Genomic DNA, 20,989 nt, shown 5'->3' on the forward strand with positions numbered 1-20,989 from the left:
AACCTTATTTCGAACATTATAAAATAAAAACAGGACAAAAACAAAGACTGAACCACAAAAATAATGTAAACATAATATGTTCGAAAAAAGGTAGTAAGAAGCAGATGCTTATTTTCCCTACCCCTTCATTTCCCCTATTAATTATATTCTACAAATAGCTCCTCTTGTGTCTAATATAACAAAATTTCACAGATATACATATTACATAGGTCAGATATCAATAATATGATATTAGCACTTGGTGATAGTCTTCAATGTCTTGTTCAAGGTCTAAGATTTAAACACAGAAGGAAAGATGCTTACTTATGAGCAACATTTTTTGGCAACTGTATTTTTAAAACTACGGCACACCATACTGATGTGCGCAGTCTCAGTTACACACACATAAGGCATACCTGATAAAGCACCAGGGTTGGGTAGGTTTACTTTAACTAGATTACTTTCAATTACTTTTGGATGTATGCTAATAAAAGACAAAAGAAACTAAATATGAATAAAATGATGAATCGCAACACGTGGTAAGCTTTCTCTCCTGGCTTTGATCTCTTTGATCTCCGGCAAAACTAACATAAAATGCGTTCCATGGATTCCGTTACTCCCCAAGCCTGCACAAAATTGAGTCATTTTATTCATATTTAGTTTCTTTTGTCTTTTATTAGCATATTTGGTATCGGAGTAATCCAAAAGTAATTGAAAGTAATCAAGTTAAAGTAACCCTACCCAACCCTGCATATTAGCACTTAGTGATACTCTTCAATGTCTTGTTCAAGGTCTAACATTTAAACACAGAAGAAAAGATGCTTACTTATGAGCAACATTTTTTGGCAACTGTATTTTTAAAACTACGGCACACCATACTGATGTGCGCAGTCTCAGTTACACACACATAAGGCATACCTGATAAAGCACCAGGGTTGGGTAGGGTTACTTTAACTGGATTACTTTCAATTACTTTTGGATGTATGCTAATAAAAGACAAAAGAAACTAAATATGAATAAAATGATGAATCGCAACACGTGGTAAGCTTTCTCTCCTGGCTTTGATCTCTTTGATCTCCGGCAAAACGAACATAAAATGCGACAGAAACAAAATGAAAATCAATCCAAACAGCTTGCCGACATCATTTTTGCCGTTCCGTGTATTCCGTTACTACCCAAGCCTGCACTAAATTTTATTCATATTTAGTTTCTTTCGTCTTTTATTAGCATATTTGCTATTGGAGTAATCCAAAAGCAACTGAAAGTAATCCAGTTAAAGTAACCCTACCCAACCCTGGACACGACATGCCCGACTTTAAAAACAACGTCATCACAGAGTGGCTTATCCAAACAGCGCACATCCACGGCAACGTGAAGACAGGAACACAAGCGGGAAAAAGATAGGTATGGAAATCTACTTGAAGGAAGGTCAGAGTGATTAAGCCGACATTAATGACAGGCCCGGTCTTTGAGTGTGAATGCCGAACGTAGCTTCCTCTAAACCCATTTGTCATTCGTCTTCCAACACTCCAGCGTCTGCTTTGAAGTCTCTACCACTAATGCTACACTGTGAGGTTAAACAGCTTAACGCTAAAGTCTGTTTCACTCCTCTCACGCTCTCATGTTCCCCGGTTATATATAAACTAGGGTTATTGCTCCTGGATTTCACGTCTCAATTTGCCGCAGATTGCTGCCTTTTCTTTGTTGCTTCCGTCAAAGGGAAAGGACCCGAAAGGATGCCGGCTCGTGACAGACACGGCCCTCCCTTTGAGTCGAGTAAGTCGTGGTAGCGGGGGCCATATGTTTACACCACGATTCGATATAGTGCTTTTACATTAAACGCGGCGCTTAATCTGCAACACTTTTGAAAGAGCTGCCGACATGAGACAAGTTGGGAAAGATGGAATCATGAATTCCGTATTTTACTAATCAGTAAAAACAGGAGACAGGCCAACCAAAAGTATGCAGTAAGCAGCCAGGATACCCGGGATCCAAAAACAAAAAAGCTGCCGACATGAGACAAGTTGTGAAAGATGGAATCATGAATTCCGTATTTTACTAATCAGTAAAAACAGGAGACAGGCCAACCAAAAGTATGCAGTAAGCAGCCAGGATACCCGGGATCCAAAAACAAAAAAGCTGCCGACATGAGACAAGTTGTGAAAGATGGAATCATGAATTCCGTATTTTACTAATCAGTAAAAACAGGAGACAGGCCAACCAAAAGTATGCAGTAAGCAGCCAGGATACCCGGGATCCAAAAACAAAAAAGCTGCCGACATGAGACAAGTTGTGAAAGATGGAATCATGAATTCCGTATTTTACTAATCAGTAAAAACAGGAGACAGGCCAACCAAAAGTATGCAGTAAGCAGCCAGGATACCCGGGATCCAAAAACAAAAAAGCTGCCGACATGAGACAAGTTGTGAAAGATGGAATCATGAATTCCGTATTTTACTGATCTGCCATCAGTAAAAACAGGAGACAGGCCAACCAAAAGTATGCAGTAAGCAGCCAGGATACCCAGGATCCAAAAACAACAAATGGCCCATGAGTCGAGTAAGTCGTGGTAGCAAGGGGGGGCATATGTTTACACTACGATTCGATACAGTGCTTTTACATTAAACGCAGCGCTTAATCTGCAACACTTTTGAAGGAGCTGCCGACACGAGACTAGTTGTGAAAGATGGAATCATGAATTCCGTATTTTACTAATCAGTAAAAACAGGAGACAGGCCAACCAAAAGCATGCAGTAAGCAGCCAGGATACCCGGGATCCAAAAACGAAAAAGCTGCCGACATGAGACAAGTTGTGAAAGATGGAATCATGAATTCCGTATTTTACTGATCTGCCATCAGTAAAAACGGGAGACAGGCCAACCAAAAGTATGCAGTAAGCAGCCAGGATACCCGGGATACAAAAACAAAAAATGGCCTTTGAGTTGAGTAAGTGGTGGTAGAATTCCGTATTTTACGGTAGAACCGGCTTTTTTGGCTCGGCTCACTGAAAAGAGCTGGTATTTTTTACTCCAAAACAGGTCTTCTGTACCAATAATGATGAAACATTGTGCACTAGATTATTGACTTTACAAAATGTATTATCCGAGTATATCTTAATAGCCTTTATTGTTTCAATATTAAGTGTTCTTTTACCAAATTTAAACTTTCAAATAGTAAGCAAACCACACAGAAATGACACCAGAACAATCACTAGTGCAGTCAAGAGAGAATGAGAGAGACAAAGAGAGACAGATATACAAAAATAAAAGAAAGGAAAGAAAAAGAGAAGGAAAGATAGAGAAAGAAAGAGAGCAAAAAAAAGAGAGAGAGAGAGAGAGAGATAAAAGATAAACAAAGAAAATGAGACAGATATTAAGAAGGAAGGCAATAGAAAAAGAGAGCAAATAGAGAAAAAGAGAAAGACAGAAACAGGGCAAAAAAAGAGAAAGACAGAGACAGAGCTAGAAAGACAGAGAAAGTGAGAGACAGAAAGACAGAGAAAGCGAGAGACAGAGCGAGAAAGACCTAGAAAGTGAAGACAGAAAGACAGAGAAAGACAGAGACAGAGAAAGACAGAGTCAGAAAGACAGAGTCAGAAAGACAGCCAAAGACAGAACCAGACCAAAAAAAAGACTCAGAAAGACAGAGAAAAAAAACAAAGAAAGAAAGAGCTAGATACTGTGCGAGAGAGCTGATTGATGGGGACCCTGCTCCCGTCGATCACCCCAAAGAGCCAACTCAAAGAGCATCATCAAAGAGCCCTTTCCTTCACAAACGACTCCTCACCACAACGGAGAAAGAGACAGAGAAAGAAACAAAGAAAGAAGGAGCGAGAAAGCTGATTGACGGGGAGCCTGCTCCCGTCGATCACCCCAAAGAGCCAACTCAAAGAGCATCATCAAAGAGCCCTTTCGTTCACAAACGACTCCTCACCACAACGGAGAAAGAGACAGAGAAAGAAACAAAGAAAGAAGGAGCGAGAAAGCTGATTGACGGGGAGCCGGCTCCTGTTGTTCACTTCAAAGAGCTGACTCATAGAGCCGTTTCGTTCACAAATGACTCTTCACTACCACGGAGAGCAGTACCCACAGCGAAGGACATCTTTGAAGCCAACTCAGCTTTGCAATCAAACGATACATCCATTAAGATCAATAATACGAAATCGGAGCCAGTCTTACGGCACGCTACAATGAGATTACGCCGAGACGAGTGACATGAGCGCTATTAGCAAACAAATATTTAAAGCGTGAACGAATGAGAGACAGACAGGAATTTTCACAGCCAATTTGAGCGGCTTGCCAGACGGGATCACGAGCCGCGAAGCAATTTGGCTCTTTGGCAAGACTCTCGTCTGTGGATTAGAGCTGACACCGGAGAAACTGAGTCATGCTGAATGTAGCGAGGCTTTTGTTCGCCAGCGAAAAAAACCCGCGCCGCCTCTTTAATTCGTGGAAGAGGAGAGTAGAAACGAGGTCAAGGAATCCCAACAAATCAGTGAGGCGTTATTTCGCCCAATGAGCAAAGTGTTGCAACATCGCATGAAACAACAGACGGCTTTGTGGGGGACCATACGCTTTCAAATCTCCGTCGCATCCGATTTGTTTTGTTCCAAATTAAGGATAAGAAGTCCAGTTTTGACGACCTTGATCTACATATACAACACGGAAGAAAAACCGGAAGAAAAATGGGCGTACATGTCTTTCCGTCTATTTAAGCACAGTGCTCTCACTCTTCCTTGGTCAGTCCGTCAATGAACCTCTGCCCCGCAAGACGTGGGTTTTGACTCGGTCCTGTTTCCTGTTGGTATTTCCTGTCCGGTATGGTTCCCAGTTATTTTGTCCTGTTTAATATCGGTTTCCAGTTTCGTTCCCGTCTAGTTTGTCGTGTTTGATTTCGATATCCTGTTTTGATATCAATCCTGTCCGTCCCTTTGTTTAATATCTGTTTCCACTTTCATTCCCGTCTAGTTTGTCCTGTTTAATTTAGATATCCTGTTTTGATAGCAATCCTGTCTGTCCCATTGTTTGATATCGGTTTCCAGTTTTGTTCCCGTCTAGTTTGTCCTGTTTAATTTCGATATCCTGTTTAGATAGCAATCCTATCTGTCCCGTTGTTTAATATCGGGTTCCAGTTTCGTTCCCGTCTAGTTTGTTCTGTTTAATTTTGATATCCTTTTTAGATATCAATCCTGTCTGTCCCGTTGTTTAATATCGGTTTCCGGTTTCGTTCCCATCTAATTTGTCCTGTTTAATTTCGGTATCCTGTTTAGATATCAATCCTGTCTGTCCCGTTGTTTAATGTCGGTTTCCAGTTTCGTTCCCGTCTAGTTTGTCCTGTTTAATTTTGATATCCTGTTTTGATATCAACCCTATCCGTCCTGTTGTTTAATATCGGTTTCCAGTTTCGTTCCCGTCTAATTTGTCCTGTTTAATTTTGGTATCCTGTTTGAATATCAATCCTGTTCGTCCCGTTGTTTAATATCGGTTTCCAGTTTCGTTCCCATCTACTAGTTTGTCCTGTTTAATTTTGATATCCTTTTTAGATATCAATCCTGTCTGTCCCGTTGTTTAATATCGGTTTCCGGTTTCGTTCCCGTCTAATTTGTCCTGTTTTATTTCGGTATCCTGTTTAGATATCAATCCTGTCTGTCCCGTTGTTTAATGTCGGTTTCCAGTTTCGTTCCCGTCTAGTTTGTCCTGTTTAATTTTGATATCCTGTTTTGATATCAACCCTATCCGTCCTGTTGTTTAATATCGGTTTCCAGTTTCGTTCCCGTCTAATTTGTCCTGTTTAATTTCGGTATCCTGTTTGAATATCATTCCTGTCCGTCCCGTTGTTTAATATCGGTTTCCAGTTTCGTTCCCATCTACTAGTTTGTCCTGTTTAATTTTGATATCTTGTTTAGATATCAATCCTGTCTGTCCCGTTGTTTAATATCGGTTTCCAGTTTTGTTCCCATCTAGTTTGACCTTTTTAATTTCGATACCCTGTTTAGATATAAATCCTGTCCGTCCCGTTATTTAATATTGGTTGCCAGTTTCGTTCCCGTTTATTTTGTCCTGTTTAATATCAGTTTCCAGTTTCGTTCCCGTCTAGTTTGTCCTGTTTAATATCAGTATCCTGTTTTGATGTCAATCCTGTTTGTCCCGTTGTTTAATATCGGTTTCCAGTTTCGTTCCCGTCTAGTTTGACCTGTTTAATTTCGATACCCTGTTTAGATATAAATCCTGTCTGTCCCGTTATTTAATATCGGTTGCCAGTTTAGTTCCTGTTTATTTTGTCCTGTTTAATATCAGTTTCCAGTTTCGTTTCCGTCTAGTTCGTCGTGTTTAATATCAGTATCCTGTTTTGATGTCAACCCTGTTTGTCCCGTTGTTTAATATCGGTTTCCAGTTTCGTTCCTGTATAATTTGTCCTGTTTAATATCAGTTTCCAGTTTCGTTCCCGTCTAGTTTTTCCTGTTTAATTTTGATACCCTGTTTAGATATAAATCCTGTCCGTCCCGTTATTTAATATCGGTTGCCAGTTTCGTTCCCGTTTATTTTGTCCTGTTTAATATCAGTTTCCAGTTTCGTTCCCGTCTAGTTTGTCCTGTTTAATATCAGTATCCTGTTTTGATGTCAACCCTGTTTGTCCCGTTGTTTAATATCGGTTTCCAGTTTCGTTCCCGTCTAATTTGTCCTGTTTTATATCAGTTTCCAGTTTCGTTCCCGTCTAGTTTGTCCTGTTTAATTTCAGTATCCTGTTTTGATGTCAATCCTGTTTGTCCCGTTGTTTAATATCGGTTGCCAGTTTCGTTCCCGTTTATTTTGTACTGTTTAATATCAGTTTCCAGTGTCGTTCCCATCTAGTTTGTCCTGTTTAATATCAGTATCCTGTTTTTATGTCATCCCTGTTTGTCCCGTTGTTTAATATCGGTTTCCAGTTTCGTTCCCGTCTAATTTGTCCTGTTTTATATCAGTTTCCAGTTTCGTTCCCGTCTAGTTTTTCCTGTTTAATTTCGATACCCTGTTTAGATATAAATCCTATCCATCCCGTTGTTTAATATCATTTTCCTAAAAGTCAGGTGAACCCCACCCTGTCATCCCAACAAATGTTCCTCCCGCCCAGGGTTCTTCACTCGGCTTGGCAGCAGAGACCCTGACCCGTCCTTTTCCCGCTCGCCCACAGAAACGCCATCTGGCCGGTGTGAATGATTACCACAGCAACGGGCGGGCGACCTTCAGCCAGCAGGAGCCAAGGTCACCCCACCTCAGCGCTTCACACTCTCCGTGCCCTCATTTCGTCCGCCTGCAGGTGAAATATTCCTCCCGGAGGCAAAAAAACTCAACCGCACCAATACTCGAGTACTCGTAACCGATGCTTCCCTGTCATTTTCCTTACGGGTCTGAGCGTTCACACAAAGTCGGTGAGCAACGCTTGAAACAACAGTGAGCAACGGTAATCCCAAGTGTGGCAAGATAATTAAGAATAGGATAGAATAGACTATACCTTTATTGTCATTGTTACAAAATGGGTGAACATATTGTGACAACGAAATCGGGCATGACACTCCAGTTTTATCGTGAAATGAGTCGAAATCTAATCTTAGACCCAGGTTAATAAGTTCCTGGCGACTTAAGGTGATAGTTGCCGAGCAGGTATTTATCAAAGGAAAGATGAGAGATAAAAGAACACTTAAAGTAAAAAGATTTACTGGAGAGACACGTGAAGCCGCAGCGTAGAGACGCGCCGCCATCTTGAGAAAAATAAGACGAATCGGCCTGGGCTCGAACCAGCGACTGACGTGTCTGAGAGCAGCCGGCCTACTTACCAGGCCATCAGTTATTAATTATGAAACATGTCCAAAACTTGACATCAAGTTCCATTTTGCGGAGTTTCCGGCAATGCAAAATCATTTGTCACTTTTGAATGAATTGACTCATGTACGATTGCAAAGGCTGCAGGCTCACAAATGTCATTTGTTCTTACAATTCTTTCACAAGATATCCGTTTCTTTTTATTTCCTGATATATTTTGTCTCATAATATTAACATTTTTGGGGGCTTATTTAGTCGGTTGCAAGATACAGAACTATACTTAATCCCATTTTTTAGTGGAAGTAAAATGTTGTCAGCTTATCTTTATTGCACAAATATAGTAATATACTACAGGCAAAGCCTGAGTTTGACTTTAATTTGGATAGAATAAAAGTGAGTGTTCAGTAGTCTCTCGCTTTTTTGCGGGGGTTGCGTTACAAAATCTTTAAAGTGAGGGTTATTTACTTATTTATTTGTTTGTTTGTTTGTTTACTTATTTATTTATTTAAAGTAACTTTAACCCTAACCCTAACTCTAACCCTAACCCTAACTCGAAGCCTACATCCAAAACACACCTACAGGGGCTTAATACAATCACAGTTGCTCAGATTCCACAGAATCTGCTCACAAAATACGGACATTGAAAAGGCTACTCAAACCCTGTTCAAGGCACTGAGACCGAGAGGATACTCTAGATCTTTCCTCAGGCAAGTCCGTAAAACATTTTTAACCACAAAACAACTGGACACACAGAAAATCATCCCCCTAATAAGCACCTACTCAGCATTTAGCCAAACTGCTAATAGAAAAATTAGACAAAATATAAACCAGACACTACAGAACACAGACATAATCCAAGATTACAAAATCATCTCAGCCTTTAAAAGAAACAAAAACCTAAAAGACTACTTAGTAAAAAGTAAATTACCGGAAATCAACATAACACAAACGCAGGGCCCCACATTCTACAAACAAGCCACCACAGTTAGGAACACCGTCACCAACACAAACTACCTAATTAAACAAACAATCACACCTACTACAGAAAACTGTATATATGTCATAAAGTGCAAACACTGTGACATTAAATATATAGGAGAGACAGGAAATTCTATCAGATGTAGATTAGCACAACACATTTACAACATTAAGAACCTTAAACAAAGTAATACACATCTTGTAGCCCACTTCATACACCATGGACTACAGGCACTAGAAATATGGGGCCTACAAACAAACAGCAATTGGACGCAAAAGGAAAGACGCAAGGCAGAAAAACACTGGATAATAAAACTCAACACTCTCTTTCCAAACAAACTAAACAAACGCATGTAAAACAAGAAAAGCTCCGGTATCCTGAATAGCCAGTGCAAAACTTCCTTTCCCAAGGGCCTCAGATTTAGGGGAACTTGGGAAAGAAAGGTGTTTCCTGACCTAACCCTAACCCTAACCCTAACCCTAGATCAACCCCAAAAAAAATTTTTTGAGGGACCTTGGGAAAGTAAGATTGCCTCAAAAACCTAACCCTAGATCCTAACCCTAACCCTAACCCTAACCCTAGCTCTAGCCCTAACCCGAACCCTAACCCTAACCAACAAGATTCACTTGGTATCATTGGAAATTATTTGAATGCAACACAAACTTTTTCTTCTTTTTCCATTTTTTTTTCTATTTTTTAAATTCCTTTAAAAAAAATCTCATTGTGTTTATTTCTTCCGAGCTGCTACTTTTTTTCTTTTTGTTCTCTATTTACTTTTTTCCTACATTTCTTTCTTTTCTTTTTTCTGGCTTTTTTCAAAATGTTTCCTTCTTTTTTCTCTTCCTTTTGTTTCTTTTTTTTCTCAGCTTTTCACTACTTTTTTATTTTGGTGTATTTTTCTTTTTTGTTCTATTCCCCCTTTCTTTAAGTCTAAGTCATAATTTTACATAATATTTGGTCATGTCGGGATGAAAGAAGCAAAAACAACCCGAAGAGCCGTTTAGGACCCGAAAGAGCCGGTTCCTTGTAGTGAGCCGAGCCGAAGAAGCCGGTTCTCGAAAAACTCTACTGACTTTACTCAACTTCGTTCTAAATCGACCTTGACTTCAAAATACCTCATTTAGAACACAACGTCAGGGGAACCTGTGTATTTTTACCTTTATCCACTGTAACTTTGACTTAAGTCGCTTCTTAATAAGTAATTTTGAGCCCTGATTTTTGTGCGCTGGCTAGATTTTCTTGTGCGCCGAGAATGTGTGAGCAGTGCTTCAGCTTAGAGGGAACACTGCTCATAATAGTGTGTAATGAGAAAATAAATGTTGCGCTTTTAAGTGCTGATATAAATAGTCGATACTGACAGACCATAAACGCGAAGATGGCATTTTGGGTCATGCCATTGCTCCGATGATTGTTCATTCTCCGGTAACGGAATCGCTTTAAACCCGCGTTCGTGTCGAGCAGGTGGTGGAAAAATAACGTCGCACTAAAATAAGACAAGGTGTGCAAATCACGCCGGCCACATTCAAACCACACGATCCTAATTGTTTGTAAACTTATCCGTGAGTGGGGGATTCGAACCCGGAGCGAGACAAAATTCACACCATAGAGTACATGCAAATATGGGCTAAGATTTTCAAAACAAAATATATGTCATGATTACCGATATGCTTCACCTACGCCAACTGCCTCGGACTCCGATTGGCTCCCGGTCACTATTTATCTATCTGTCACCTGTTGTCAGTCCGTCTGCAAACCTCAGTTTACTCTAGGCAAGCTTGTCGACCCTGACTCACTCCTGTTTTGGCCCCCGTCTGTTTCCCGGCTTCGACCTGTTTCTTTTTATTCCTGACCACGTCGACTCTCCTCTCCTGGCTTTCGACTCGTTTCCGACCCCGACCACGTTCTTGCTCTCCCGTCCTGGCTACTGACCTGTTTTTTCTGTTCCCGACTCTGCCATCGCTCGCCACGGATGTCCCACTTCCGCGTTCAGAGTGACCTGCTTCCCGCGCCCAGCGATCACCGGATCGTGGGTGCAACCCTTTCCTTTCTTCCAATAAAACTGAGAGAAACGTAACGCAAGTGGGTCCTGTCTCCGTTCTGGTCCTGACAATAAGTTAAAATATGAATATTAAATTATGATGTAGAGTGCCAAAGAATTAATACTTTTTATGATTTTTTTTCAGGGTTTTTGTGTCGTTGTTTGACTAAATGTGTTCAGTGTGTAAAAAGCAAAAATTGTTTAGTATTTTACAAATTTTGGGGTAGATCTGTGAATATTTTAATTTATATTTTGTGTTTTTAGGGATGTTCTGCAAATATAATGTTTGAATATTAATGATAATCGATCATTTAGAGAAAAGAAAATAATATGAGGAGCCGTTTGGGAGCTGAAAGAGCTGGCTCTCTCAAGAGCCAAAATAGGCAGTTTTCTAAATAGAGCTGTCCTCTTGGGCGCGACCAGTAGGGGCTGATTTACAGCATTTTCAAGCACTTCACCCAAATTCTAACATTTTCCTGACCTTGAAAACACATTAAAATTGAAGCATTGTCAAGGATTTCAAGCACCCGTATGAACCCTGTGCATAAAAATAGAGCGCGCCTAAAATCGGACGAAAGGTGGGCATGCACGCAAAACCTCCGATAAACAATTTTGCGCATATTGAGAATATTAATAAGTAACTTCTACTACGGGCAGCACGGCGGCGCAGTGGTTAGCGCATGTGCGGCACAGTTCATGACTTGGGAACCTCCTGCGTGGGTTCAAATCCAGCTACCGGACTTCCTGTGTGGAGTTTGTATGTTCTCCCCGTGCTTGCGTGGGTGTCCTCCGGGCACTCCGGTTTCCTCCCACATTCCAAAAACATGCATTTCAGGTGAATTGGTCGGTCCAAATTGTCCCTAAGTGTGAATGAGTGAGTTGTCTGTCCCTGTGTGCCCTGCGATTGGCTGGCAACCAGTTCAGGGTGTCCCCTGCCCAATGCCCGATGATTGCTGGGATGGGCTCCAGCACCCCCGCGACCCTACTGAGGATAAGCGGTATAGCTAATGAGATGACTTGATTGGGGGCTAAGACAGCCCGGAATATCGCAACGACCCTACTCGGCAACCGAATATTCTGCATCCTCGGCAGTGTCTCCGAGCCGGGGACGGTCCGGTCCGACAGCCAGGAACTGCAGTAACACTCGACACCGATACGCACAGCAGATGCGATTGTTCCCGCTCGCTAGGTTTGGTGGAGGGGGGCGGTCCGCCATGTTCCTGTCATTTGTCATGATGCAGGACATCAGTCAGACGGCGGGGACGGTGCCCTTGCGCCAAACCCGGCCTGATTTACAAACATTAGCGGGGAATACAATTACAGCCCCCGCCGCCCCTCCGGTCAAGCAGTCCTATGCGGCTTCGGGGGAGGGGGGCTCCGGAGGGAGGGGTGCGGAAACCACATTTCAACCCTTAGCTTTCCGATACATTTGCACCAAATGCATTTTGCACAACCCTACGATATCAAACTGTATGTAACATCCTACATGCCGACATTCCTCGGGTAAATTTTGTGTCAATTATAACTAAAACCTTATCCTTCTTATTTTATAACCTTATCTTCTCTGTTCCATTATCTTCTTGGCTGTTTTACCTCACTGTGAATGTGTGAAACTGGAGTGTCAAGCCGCTACTTTTTTCCCAAATGTTCAACCCTGCGGCTTATTCAGTGATGCGGCCAATTTATGTATTTTTTCTAACAGCCGCCAGCAGCGCTCGAGTACAAAAGGTAAGATTTAGAACGGTGGAGTGTGTAGCTGGCATGTTTTTGAATAAAGGAGCGTAGGACGACGTCCATATGACAAATCCTCTTTCCCATATTGGGGAAGACGACTTTAATGACGTCAGTTATAAGGAGGAAGATGAGGACGGTTTACCATGATTTTTACAAGTACCGTATTTTCTTTAACAGACACGTTTCCTTGTGTTGCCAGCGTGTTCCTAGTAGCGTTTTGCTACCCTTCACAGACACGGTTCGGGATGAAAGTTATAATATTATTATTAATGCTCTCGGTGTACCGTCTTTCTTTGTAAATATGTGTAACCATGTATAATATGTATGTGCAACTGTATATTTTTTTCATGTATTTATTTTAGAGACTTATTCTGATGTGTTTTCCACGGGCTAATCAAAAAGAAGGGGCGAATACAACGGGGGCTGATGGGAAGTGGAGTAAAGGTGAGACGTGTTTGTGGACGCAGCGGACAATAGTGGATATATATTTTTCCCACCCTTACCTTTGGAAGTATACATTTTTTTTCCTTGGATTATTTTCAACGGGACCCGGACTCTGCAGGTCTGCGTTATATCTTAACTACCGGTATCATTTTACGTTCAATTTTCCGGCTGTTGTTTTTGGACTATTTACTTCATATTCAGTCACAATTGCGGGACTCAAAGTCGGGTTTGGGTTAACTTCGTGATTGGATTACATGTTTTAATATGGGCGCATGCGGCTTATATACAGGTGCGGCTTGTGTAAGTACAAATGCGGTTGTCCTCCTAAAATGTGGTGGGTGCGGCTTATAATCAGGTGCGCTCTATAGTCCGGAATTTACGGTATAACCTTACCCTTCTTGTTTTATAACCTTATCTTCTCTGTTCCTTTATCTTCTTGGGTTTTTTACCTCACTGTGAATGTGTGAAACTGGAGTGTCCTAATTTCGTTGTCACAATATGTTAACCCATTTTGTAACAATGACAATAAAGGTATATTCTATTCTATTCTATTCTACATGCAGCGGAAAATATCAAAACGGGAGCAGTTGTAGCTCTTATCTTGTATGTTTTCTCTGAATTTTTTGGGATCATTTAAATTGTGTACGACTGTCGTACGTTTTTGCCGAACAAAGAAAATCTGTACAGAAAAAGGCAAATTTGTCAATGATCCGACTATCACGAAACGGCAAATCAATCAAGTCAAACGAGTTCGCCGCGGTAGCCTCTATCTCGGTATCGTTTTTTTTGTTGCAAACGAAGCGAGCGGTTTGATACTACTGTGCGCATGGGTCTGCCGCCTGGGGATTTCCCATCATGCATCATTCCGCAGTAGTTGTGTAGTGAAAGGAAGTCCGTCTCTTTTTAGAGAACCGGCTTTTTCGGCTCAACTCATAAAAGAGAGCCGGCTCTCAAACGGCTCACTTGCTTTGATGGATTATATTACGAATGATTATGTTGTATATAGAATTGAAGAAAAAAAGGAAGTATAAAAGGAGAAAATGAAAAAAGACTGGTTTGTGGTGATCCCTTGGATCAGTATATTACCAACAATCATTTAATGCAGAAAATGAATTCATAATTTGAATAAGAAAATGTATTATTCTACTTCATTCTACTTGCATGTATTTTTTCCTTCTACAGTGAACGTCCAAGCGACTTCATTTTTGAACTTTTTTTATAATAAACCTCATTCATGTCGAGCAACTGACAACAAAATGTTCATGAACAATATATAGGATAGAACGAAACACATGTACAATATAACATGTTAAACTACATAAATAAACACGTTTGAAAAAAAAATGGTGTAAGATTATTTTGTATTTTGTAAAGGAAAATACAACATTTTGTACAGGCATGGCGCCCTGGAGGTTGACAGGTATGGACTGTAAACAATTTTTTACGGGAATCTTTTTTCCTCAAACCCCTGCTGAGTAACGTTTGACCACTGCGCAGCACTGTATTTTCTTATGCGAACGAAAACCAATGCTACAGAGCACAGCAGCAAGTTGCCAGACAAACATTGCGGCGACATTAGGTAGGGATACCACTATGTAGCAATACAAATGTTTGGACCTTTTTTCTATAAAATTTAATATTGGCATGATAGTTCAGGTATGTTTCCCTAGTATTCAATTTTTTTACTGATTGAAAATGTTTTTGTACCACTAGGAGGCACTAAATAGTAGATAGATAGAGAGATAGACAGATAGATACAGATAGATATACCGTAAATTCCGGACTATAAGCCGCAACTTTCAACCCTGCGGCTTATTCAGTGATGCGGCCAATTTATGTCATTTTTCTAACGGCCGCTAGCGGCGCTCCAGTGTTGCTACCATTAACTGCCCTGTAAAAGCAATATTATTATTATACAAGCTTTGACAACTCTCTCGGTGTAATAATTAATAATAATAATAATTTCCTTTGTATTGTCATTCTTTGTAACAATTTACACAGAACGAAATGTCGATACACCTGACCCGTTGTAGCGAGTCGATGCAGCCGCAGCCAGAGGGCGCCGCCATTATACCAATTAGGTATGACTCGGCCGAGGCGCGAACCAGCGACCTCCCAGTCTCAAAGCCGGCACACTACCATCTAGGTTACTGAGCTGGTACCGTCTTTCTCTGTAAATATGTGTAACCCGTGTATAATATATATTTGCAACTGTATATTTTTGTAATGTATTTATTTTAGACACTTATTCTGATATGTTTCGCACGGGTGAACGAAAAATGAGGGGCGGAGCAAACGTGGGGTGCCGAGTTTAAGTGGGGACCGCTAAAGGTGAGGGACAGACAAGAAAAGAAGAGGGGGTAAAAAGTTGGTTAAAGAAAAAGGACTTGCGTGAGTAAATGTGTTCATCTGATGTATTTTTCCCACCCTTACCTTTGGAAATATACACTTTTTTCCTTGGATTACTTTCAACGGGACCCTGACTCTGCAGGTCTGCATCAAACCTTAAGTACTGGTATCATTTTGCCAGCTGTGATTTTTGGACTCTGGACTTTAATGAAGGACATTTAGTTTCAATTGCTGGACTTGAAGTCGGGTTTGGCTTAATTTTGTGTTTGTGTTACAAGTTTAAATGTGGGCGCATGAGGCTTATATGCAGGTGCGGCTTGTGTATGTACAAAATCGGTTTTCCTCTTAAAATGTGGTGGGTGCGGCTTATAATCAGGTGCTCTCTATAGTCCGGAATTTACAGTAGATAGAAAGATACATTATTCATCCCCGTCAGGAAATTCACATTTCCAGCAGTATCCTTGTGTTGAAAAATAAAAGATATTGAATACAAAAATGTTCAATAAAGCGGTGTTTCTCTACTGGTGGGTCGGGACCCAAAAGTCGATCTCGGACCTTTTTTTGAGTGTGTCGCGGGCGTTCGCCTCGGCGAAATATAATGCTAAGGAAATGAATAACTGAGGGTCAATTACACTTCAGAACAGTAGATGGCGATACCGCCCTGCAAATGAAAGCTGACATTCACCATTTTTCACCACAGAAAAAGACCAGTACAGTTTGTTGACACATGTTGAGAATGGCCGAAGCAGATACAATGGAGACTATATGAGATATACATTTTTTTCTTACGTCAAGGACAACGCTACTAAAGTGAAGCGTTTCAGATTTCATAAAGGATGCGGACAATGTCTCAAACCAGGGCAGGAAACAGAATTGAGAACCCAATAGCGTAACGTACTCACAATATATTAGGGAGAGGAGGAATCCGCGCACACTCGATCCGGTGATCGATGGTCGCGTAATTGGATTGAAATCCAAACAAAAGAGTGGTCAAAATCACAAACAAATCAGGCCAAAAATAAAACAGGCTCAAACGCAGGCGAATTCACAGAACTAGGGTTTGCACAGAGTTTAACAGGAGTCTTGCAGAAGTTTTACAGACGCTCAGACAACTAACGGCTCACAGGACCGCGTTTAAGTACTCCCAAGGAGCAATCAGTCAACGCGTCTCAGCCGGTGTCCATGGGCGGGGCCAATTGGGCGCCGTGGCAATCGCGATAGAACCCGAACGCCACCCGGCTGGGACTAACTGGACGCCATGGCAACCGTGACAGGTAATTAATCATTAAAGGGACACTGTGTAATAGATGACCACTCAATGTCGGTGTATTGTGAAGCACAACCAAATACGACTGCTACAAAGCACTAGGAAAACCAGAAACTACGGGGACTCAGTCACCAAACCGTACCATTTTCCTTCTCGTTCTTTTACGACCTTTTTGTTTCTTTCGGGTACCCGTCCGTAGCAGCAAGATGGCAGACAAAATGGTGCGGCTCGTGGTATGTAAAATAAATTCAAATTTCTCAACAATTTGATTATTAAAACAATAAACTCAATAATGAATTTATATTGATTTTTTTATAATGGAGTTTTTTACCATAGCAGGTAGTTGACTTGGATGGCTGACACTGCTATCGGTTGGTTAGTGTGTAAAAGGGAAAAGTGTGAAGCATATTGTAAAGCACTTTGGGAGGTCTTCATTGACTTGAAAAGCGCTATAGAAATACAGACCACATACCTGTCAACCTGTACAGTTTTGCTGTACAAAGTATGTTGTGGCAAATACACTTGCAAATGTAGAATGGATTTGCATACATGTGGAAATTTAGAAAGACTTGCTTACGTTTGTGGGAAAAGGTCGGGTAGACATCCTTGAAGATACTCTTGGCAGACATTAAGTTTCCTTGAAGATAGCGTGCAAGGGACGGGACGCTCTGTACTTGATACGTGATACAGGACCGCCTTTTGGGGTGTACTCAATCGAAGCCTAATCGTCACTACCAGCTTTAAATACATTGTCATGTTCCTAGCTCTGTGAGATCTTTATTGACGCATCAATAAAGTGACATCTCCCTCCGTAACGAAGCTGGCTCCTGTCTATTTCTCTTATCCACTTATGAGAAGACTTTCTCTCGATTATCGGACCTCCAATTTCTACAACAAGTACTTTTATTATGCATTTTAAGACGTGTATGACGTACGAGAAAATTGTCACGAGGGAGACCGGACCAGAACGGAGGCAGGAGGCAGGAAGGGAGAACTCAATTGCGTTGACGATCAAAACTTTTATTTACCAAAATAAAAGTCGTCCAAAACTCAGGGACAAGACAGAAAAAACAGGCTTAAACAAAAAACGTGCAAACACAGGTTTCTTCCGACTCAAACAAAACAGGACAGAGCAAAACAGAACGGTAAATGCAGACAGAAAACGCAATGAGCCAGCACCCGCAAAACCCAAAACCCACCCTTAAGTAGCAGACGCGCAAATTAGGCGATCTCCTACAGCCGTGCCCAGTCAATTATGGGTACCGTCTGGCATACACCGACTATGACCAAACGGCAAATCAATCAAGTCAAACGAGTTGGCCGCGGTAGCCTCTATCTCTGTATCGTTTTTTTTCGTTGCAAACAAAGCGAGCGGTTTGATGCTACTGTGCGCATGCGTCTGCAGCCTCAGATTGCATGTGGTAGTTATGTAGTGAAAGGAAGTCCGTCTCTTTTTAGAGAACCGGCTTTTTCGGCTCAACTCATTAAAGAGAGCCGTCTCTCAAACGGCTCACTTGCTTTGATGCATTATATTACGAATGATGATGTTGTATGAAGAAGTTAAGAAAAAAAGGAAGTATAAAAGGAGAAAATGAAAAAAAAGACAGGTTCGTGGTTATCCCTTTCATCAGTATATTACCAACAATAATTTAATGCAGAAAATGAATTCATAATTTGAAAGAGAAAATGTATTATTCTACTTAATTCTGTTTGCATGTATTTTTTCCTTCTACAGTAAACATCCAAGCGACTTCATTTTTGAACTTTTTTATAATAAACCTCATTCATGTCGAGCAACTCAGGATCCCACAACAAAATGTTATTTCACAATAAAAATGATATAACGAAACACATGTACAATATAACATGTTAAACGACATAAATAAACACGTTTGAGAAAAAAATATGGTGTAAAATTATTTTGTATTTTGTAAGGGAAAATACGGGCATGGAGCAGTGGAGGTTGACAGGTATGTGCATCACGCGTATCACAATGTGAATATCAATGACAATAAAGAAAATTCAATTCTAATGTATTTGTTAGAGCACTTTTGTCCCTTTTAATTTTAAATCTCTCTCGCAGTCTATATCAAATCATATGCGGGGCACATTGGAGCCCCCGACCAAGAGTTTGACACATGTATTCTACATAGTATGTGAGTAAATAGGTGCCGCGTCGTGTTTTAAAAGGTTTATTATCGCTTAAGGGCGAATAGCAATCCTTACTAAGGGGAGACGAGGTACACAGGCGTGAAAATATCCAAACCGCCTTGCATCGTTTTTCCAGTCAAGCTTCACGAAACGATGTTCCTAAAATAAAAAATGCCTACCTGCCGCATTCTCCAAACGACCCATTTCTGTAAAAAAAACTCCAACAGATCGCTTGGGGATCTATTTCCCGCACGATGATGCGTTCGCTTGTTTATCGCATAAACCTCAAATGTCCGATTCCCATTAAATGTAACACCTCGGTTTAAAAAAAAAAAAAATTAAATAAAACTTACCTAAAAAAATGTGAAATCCACTCCAGAAAAAACGTTAGATTTAGGTCGGGGTGTATTTTAAAAAATAATAAAATCACCGTGGCGTTCGTTGACGAAAACCCCACGCGTGAAAAGTTAGCACGCGACAAGGGCAACCCAGCGGCGCATTAAAAGTTTCCGTACATGTGAGCACGGATGTGCAAATCCACTCCCAAAAATAAGTCGTAATTCGAATCCACGGAAAGAGAAATATGCGAAAATATGAAATATGAGTGCTGTCCGCGGTGCTGATCCCAGATCGGTCTGGCTGGCGGAAGCTTGTGCTGCTGATCGATGATTGAACCGAACAAAGGCAGAAAAGCCGATCAATTTCTAATAAGTAGCCACGCAAAACTCGCCGCTTTCCCTCTCGCCGTCACCCGAAAAGACCCGAGACCCTCCCCACGAAAACCCCGACAAACCGCTGAGGAAAATCCAGCGAGAAGGAGGAGGATGGCACTAACCTGCAGCCGCCGTAGATCAAATTTCTTCCAATATTGAAACATCGATCCTACATCGGCGGCCATCTTGGGGGATATTGAGGAGATTTCGTTCGGTGGCTGCAATAAATATGTGGGCTGGATTCGCCCCCCGCTTTCACGGATGCCACTTTGCGAAAAATGCACGATCCGTCGATATATCTACCATTGTATCTGCAAAAAGTCAATCCAATAAAAATCAAGAAAAGTCATTTTTCATCAACACTGCTTTTAACAAGAAACGCCGACTAATGGACTCCAAGATTTCACGAACTGGACCTTTACGTTTGATTATTGCTTTGGGTAAAGTTATCGATACTGACGTAAAGCTTAATCGATGGCGTCTGGGAGGAGAGAGAAGATGATGACTAGATCGGCGCAGTTGAGGGAATTTAGCCAAGCCCACTTACTCGTTTCTCTTGGAGCTCAATTTCTATCAGGGAACAGCCAATAAAATGCATTACTGGGATGTTGTGATATTAGGACAGGGGGGTCTTCGAGTTTTTTTTAAGCTGAGGACTACTTTTTCCGATTTTTTTGGGGGGGGGGACCCGGTTTGGTATGCGGTTCTAAGATAACGACTTCTCTTGGATGACTTAGTATATATTGCTACTATGTTGGTACCAGTCCGATTATTGGAAGTGGGATGAAGAGAGAGAGAGAGAAAGAAAGAGAGAAAGACAAGACAGGCAGACAGACAAAAATAAATAATGAAAGAAAGAATGAAAGAAAAAGAATGAAAGGAAGAAAGAATAAATGAAAGAAAGAAAGAACAAAAGAAAGGAAGAAAGAAAAACAGGCAGACTGACAGGCAGACAGATAGACAGAAATAAAGAATGAAAGAATGAAATACAAAACAATGAGAGAAAGAAAGAAAGACAGAAAGAAAGACAGACAGAAAGAAAGAAAGAAAGAAAGAAAGAAAGAAAGAAAGAAAGAAAGAAAGAAAGAAAGAAAGAAAGAAAGAAAGAAAGAAAGAAAGAAAGAAAGAAAGAAAGAAAGAAAGAAAGAAAGAAAGAAAGAAAGAAAGAAAGAAAGAAAGAAAGAATGAAAGAAAAAGAATGACAGAAAGAAAGAATAAAAGAAGGGAAGAAAGAACAAAAGAAAGAATGATGGAAAGAAAGAAAGGAAGAAAGAAAAACAGACAGACTGACAGACAGACAGACAGACAGACAGACAGACAGACAGACAGACAAAAATAAAGAATGAAAGAATGAAATACAAAACAATGAAAGTAAGAACGAAAGAAAGAAACAAAGAAAAATGGAGAGTAAGAAACGAAGAAAGAAAAACAGACAGATAGACAGACAGACAAAACTGAAGAACAAAAGAATGAAATAAAAAAACAACGAAAGAAAGAAACAAACAAACAAACAAACAAAAAGCCAGAGACTGAAAG

General features: G+C 40.8%; 1 protein-coding gene across 1 annotated transcript in view; it reads right to left on the minus strand.

Moving 5' to 3' along the window:
- The window catches only part of cux2b (cut-like homeobox 2b), a 268,878-nt gene extending 249,240 nt beyond the window's left edge, over positions 1-19,638 (minus strand). Inside the window, exon 1 of the mRNA XM_088336926.1 lies at positions 19,576-19,638. Coding sequence (XP_088193052.1) covers positions 19,576-19,638 — 63 coding nt within the window. The remainder of the gene's footprint in view (positions 1-19,575) is intronic.
- Between the last annotated feature and the right edge of the window lie 1,351 nt (positions 19,639-20,989).

Source organism: Urocampus carinirostris, chromosome 5, assembly GCF_059441175.1.
Source record: "Urocampus carinirostris isolate Australia breed hairy pipefish chromosome 5, RoL_Ucar_1.0, whole genome shotgun sequence".
Lineage (NCBI taxonomy): Eukaryota > Metazoa > Chordata > Actinopteri > Syngnathiformes > Syngnathidae > Urocampus > Urocampus carinirostris.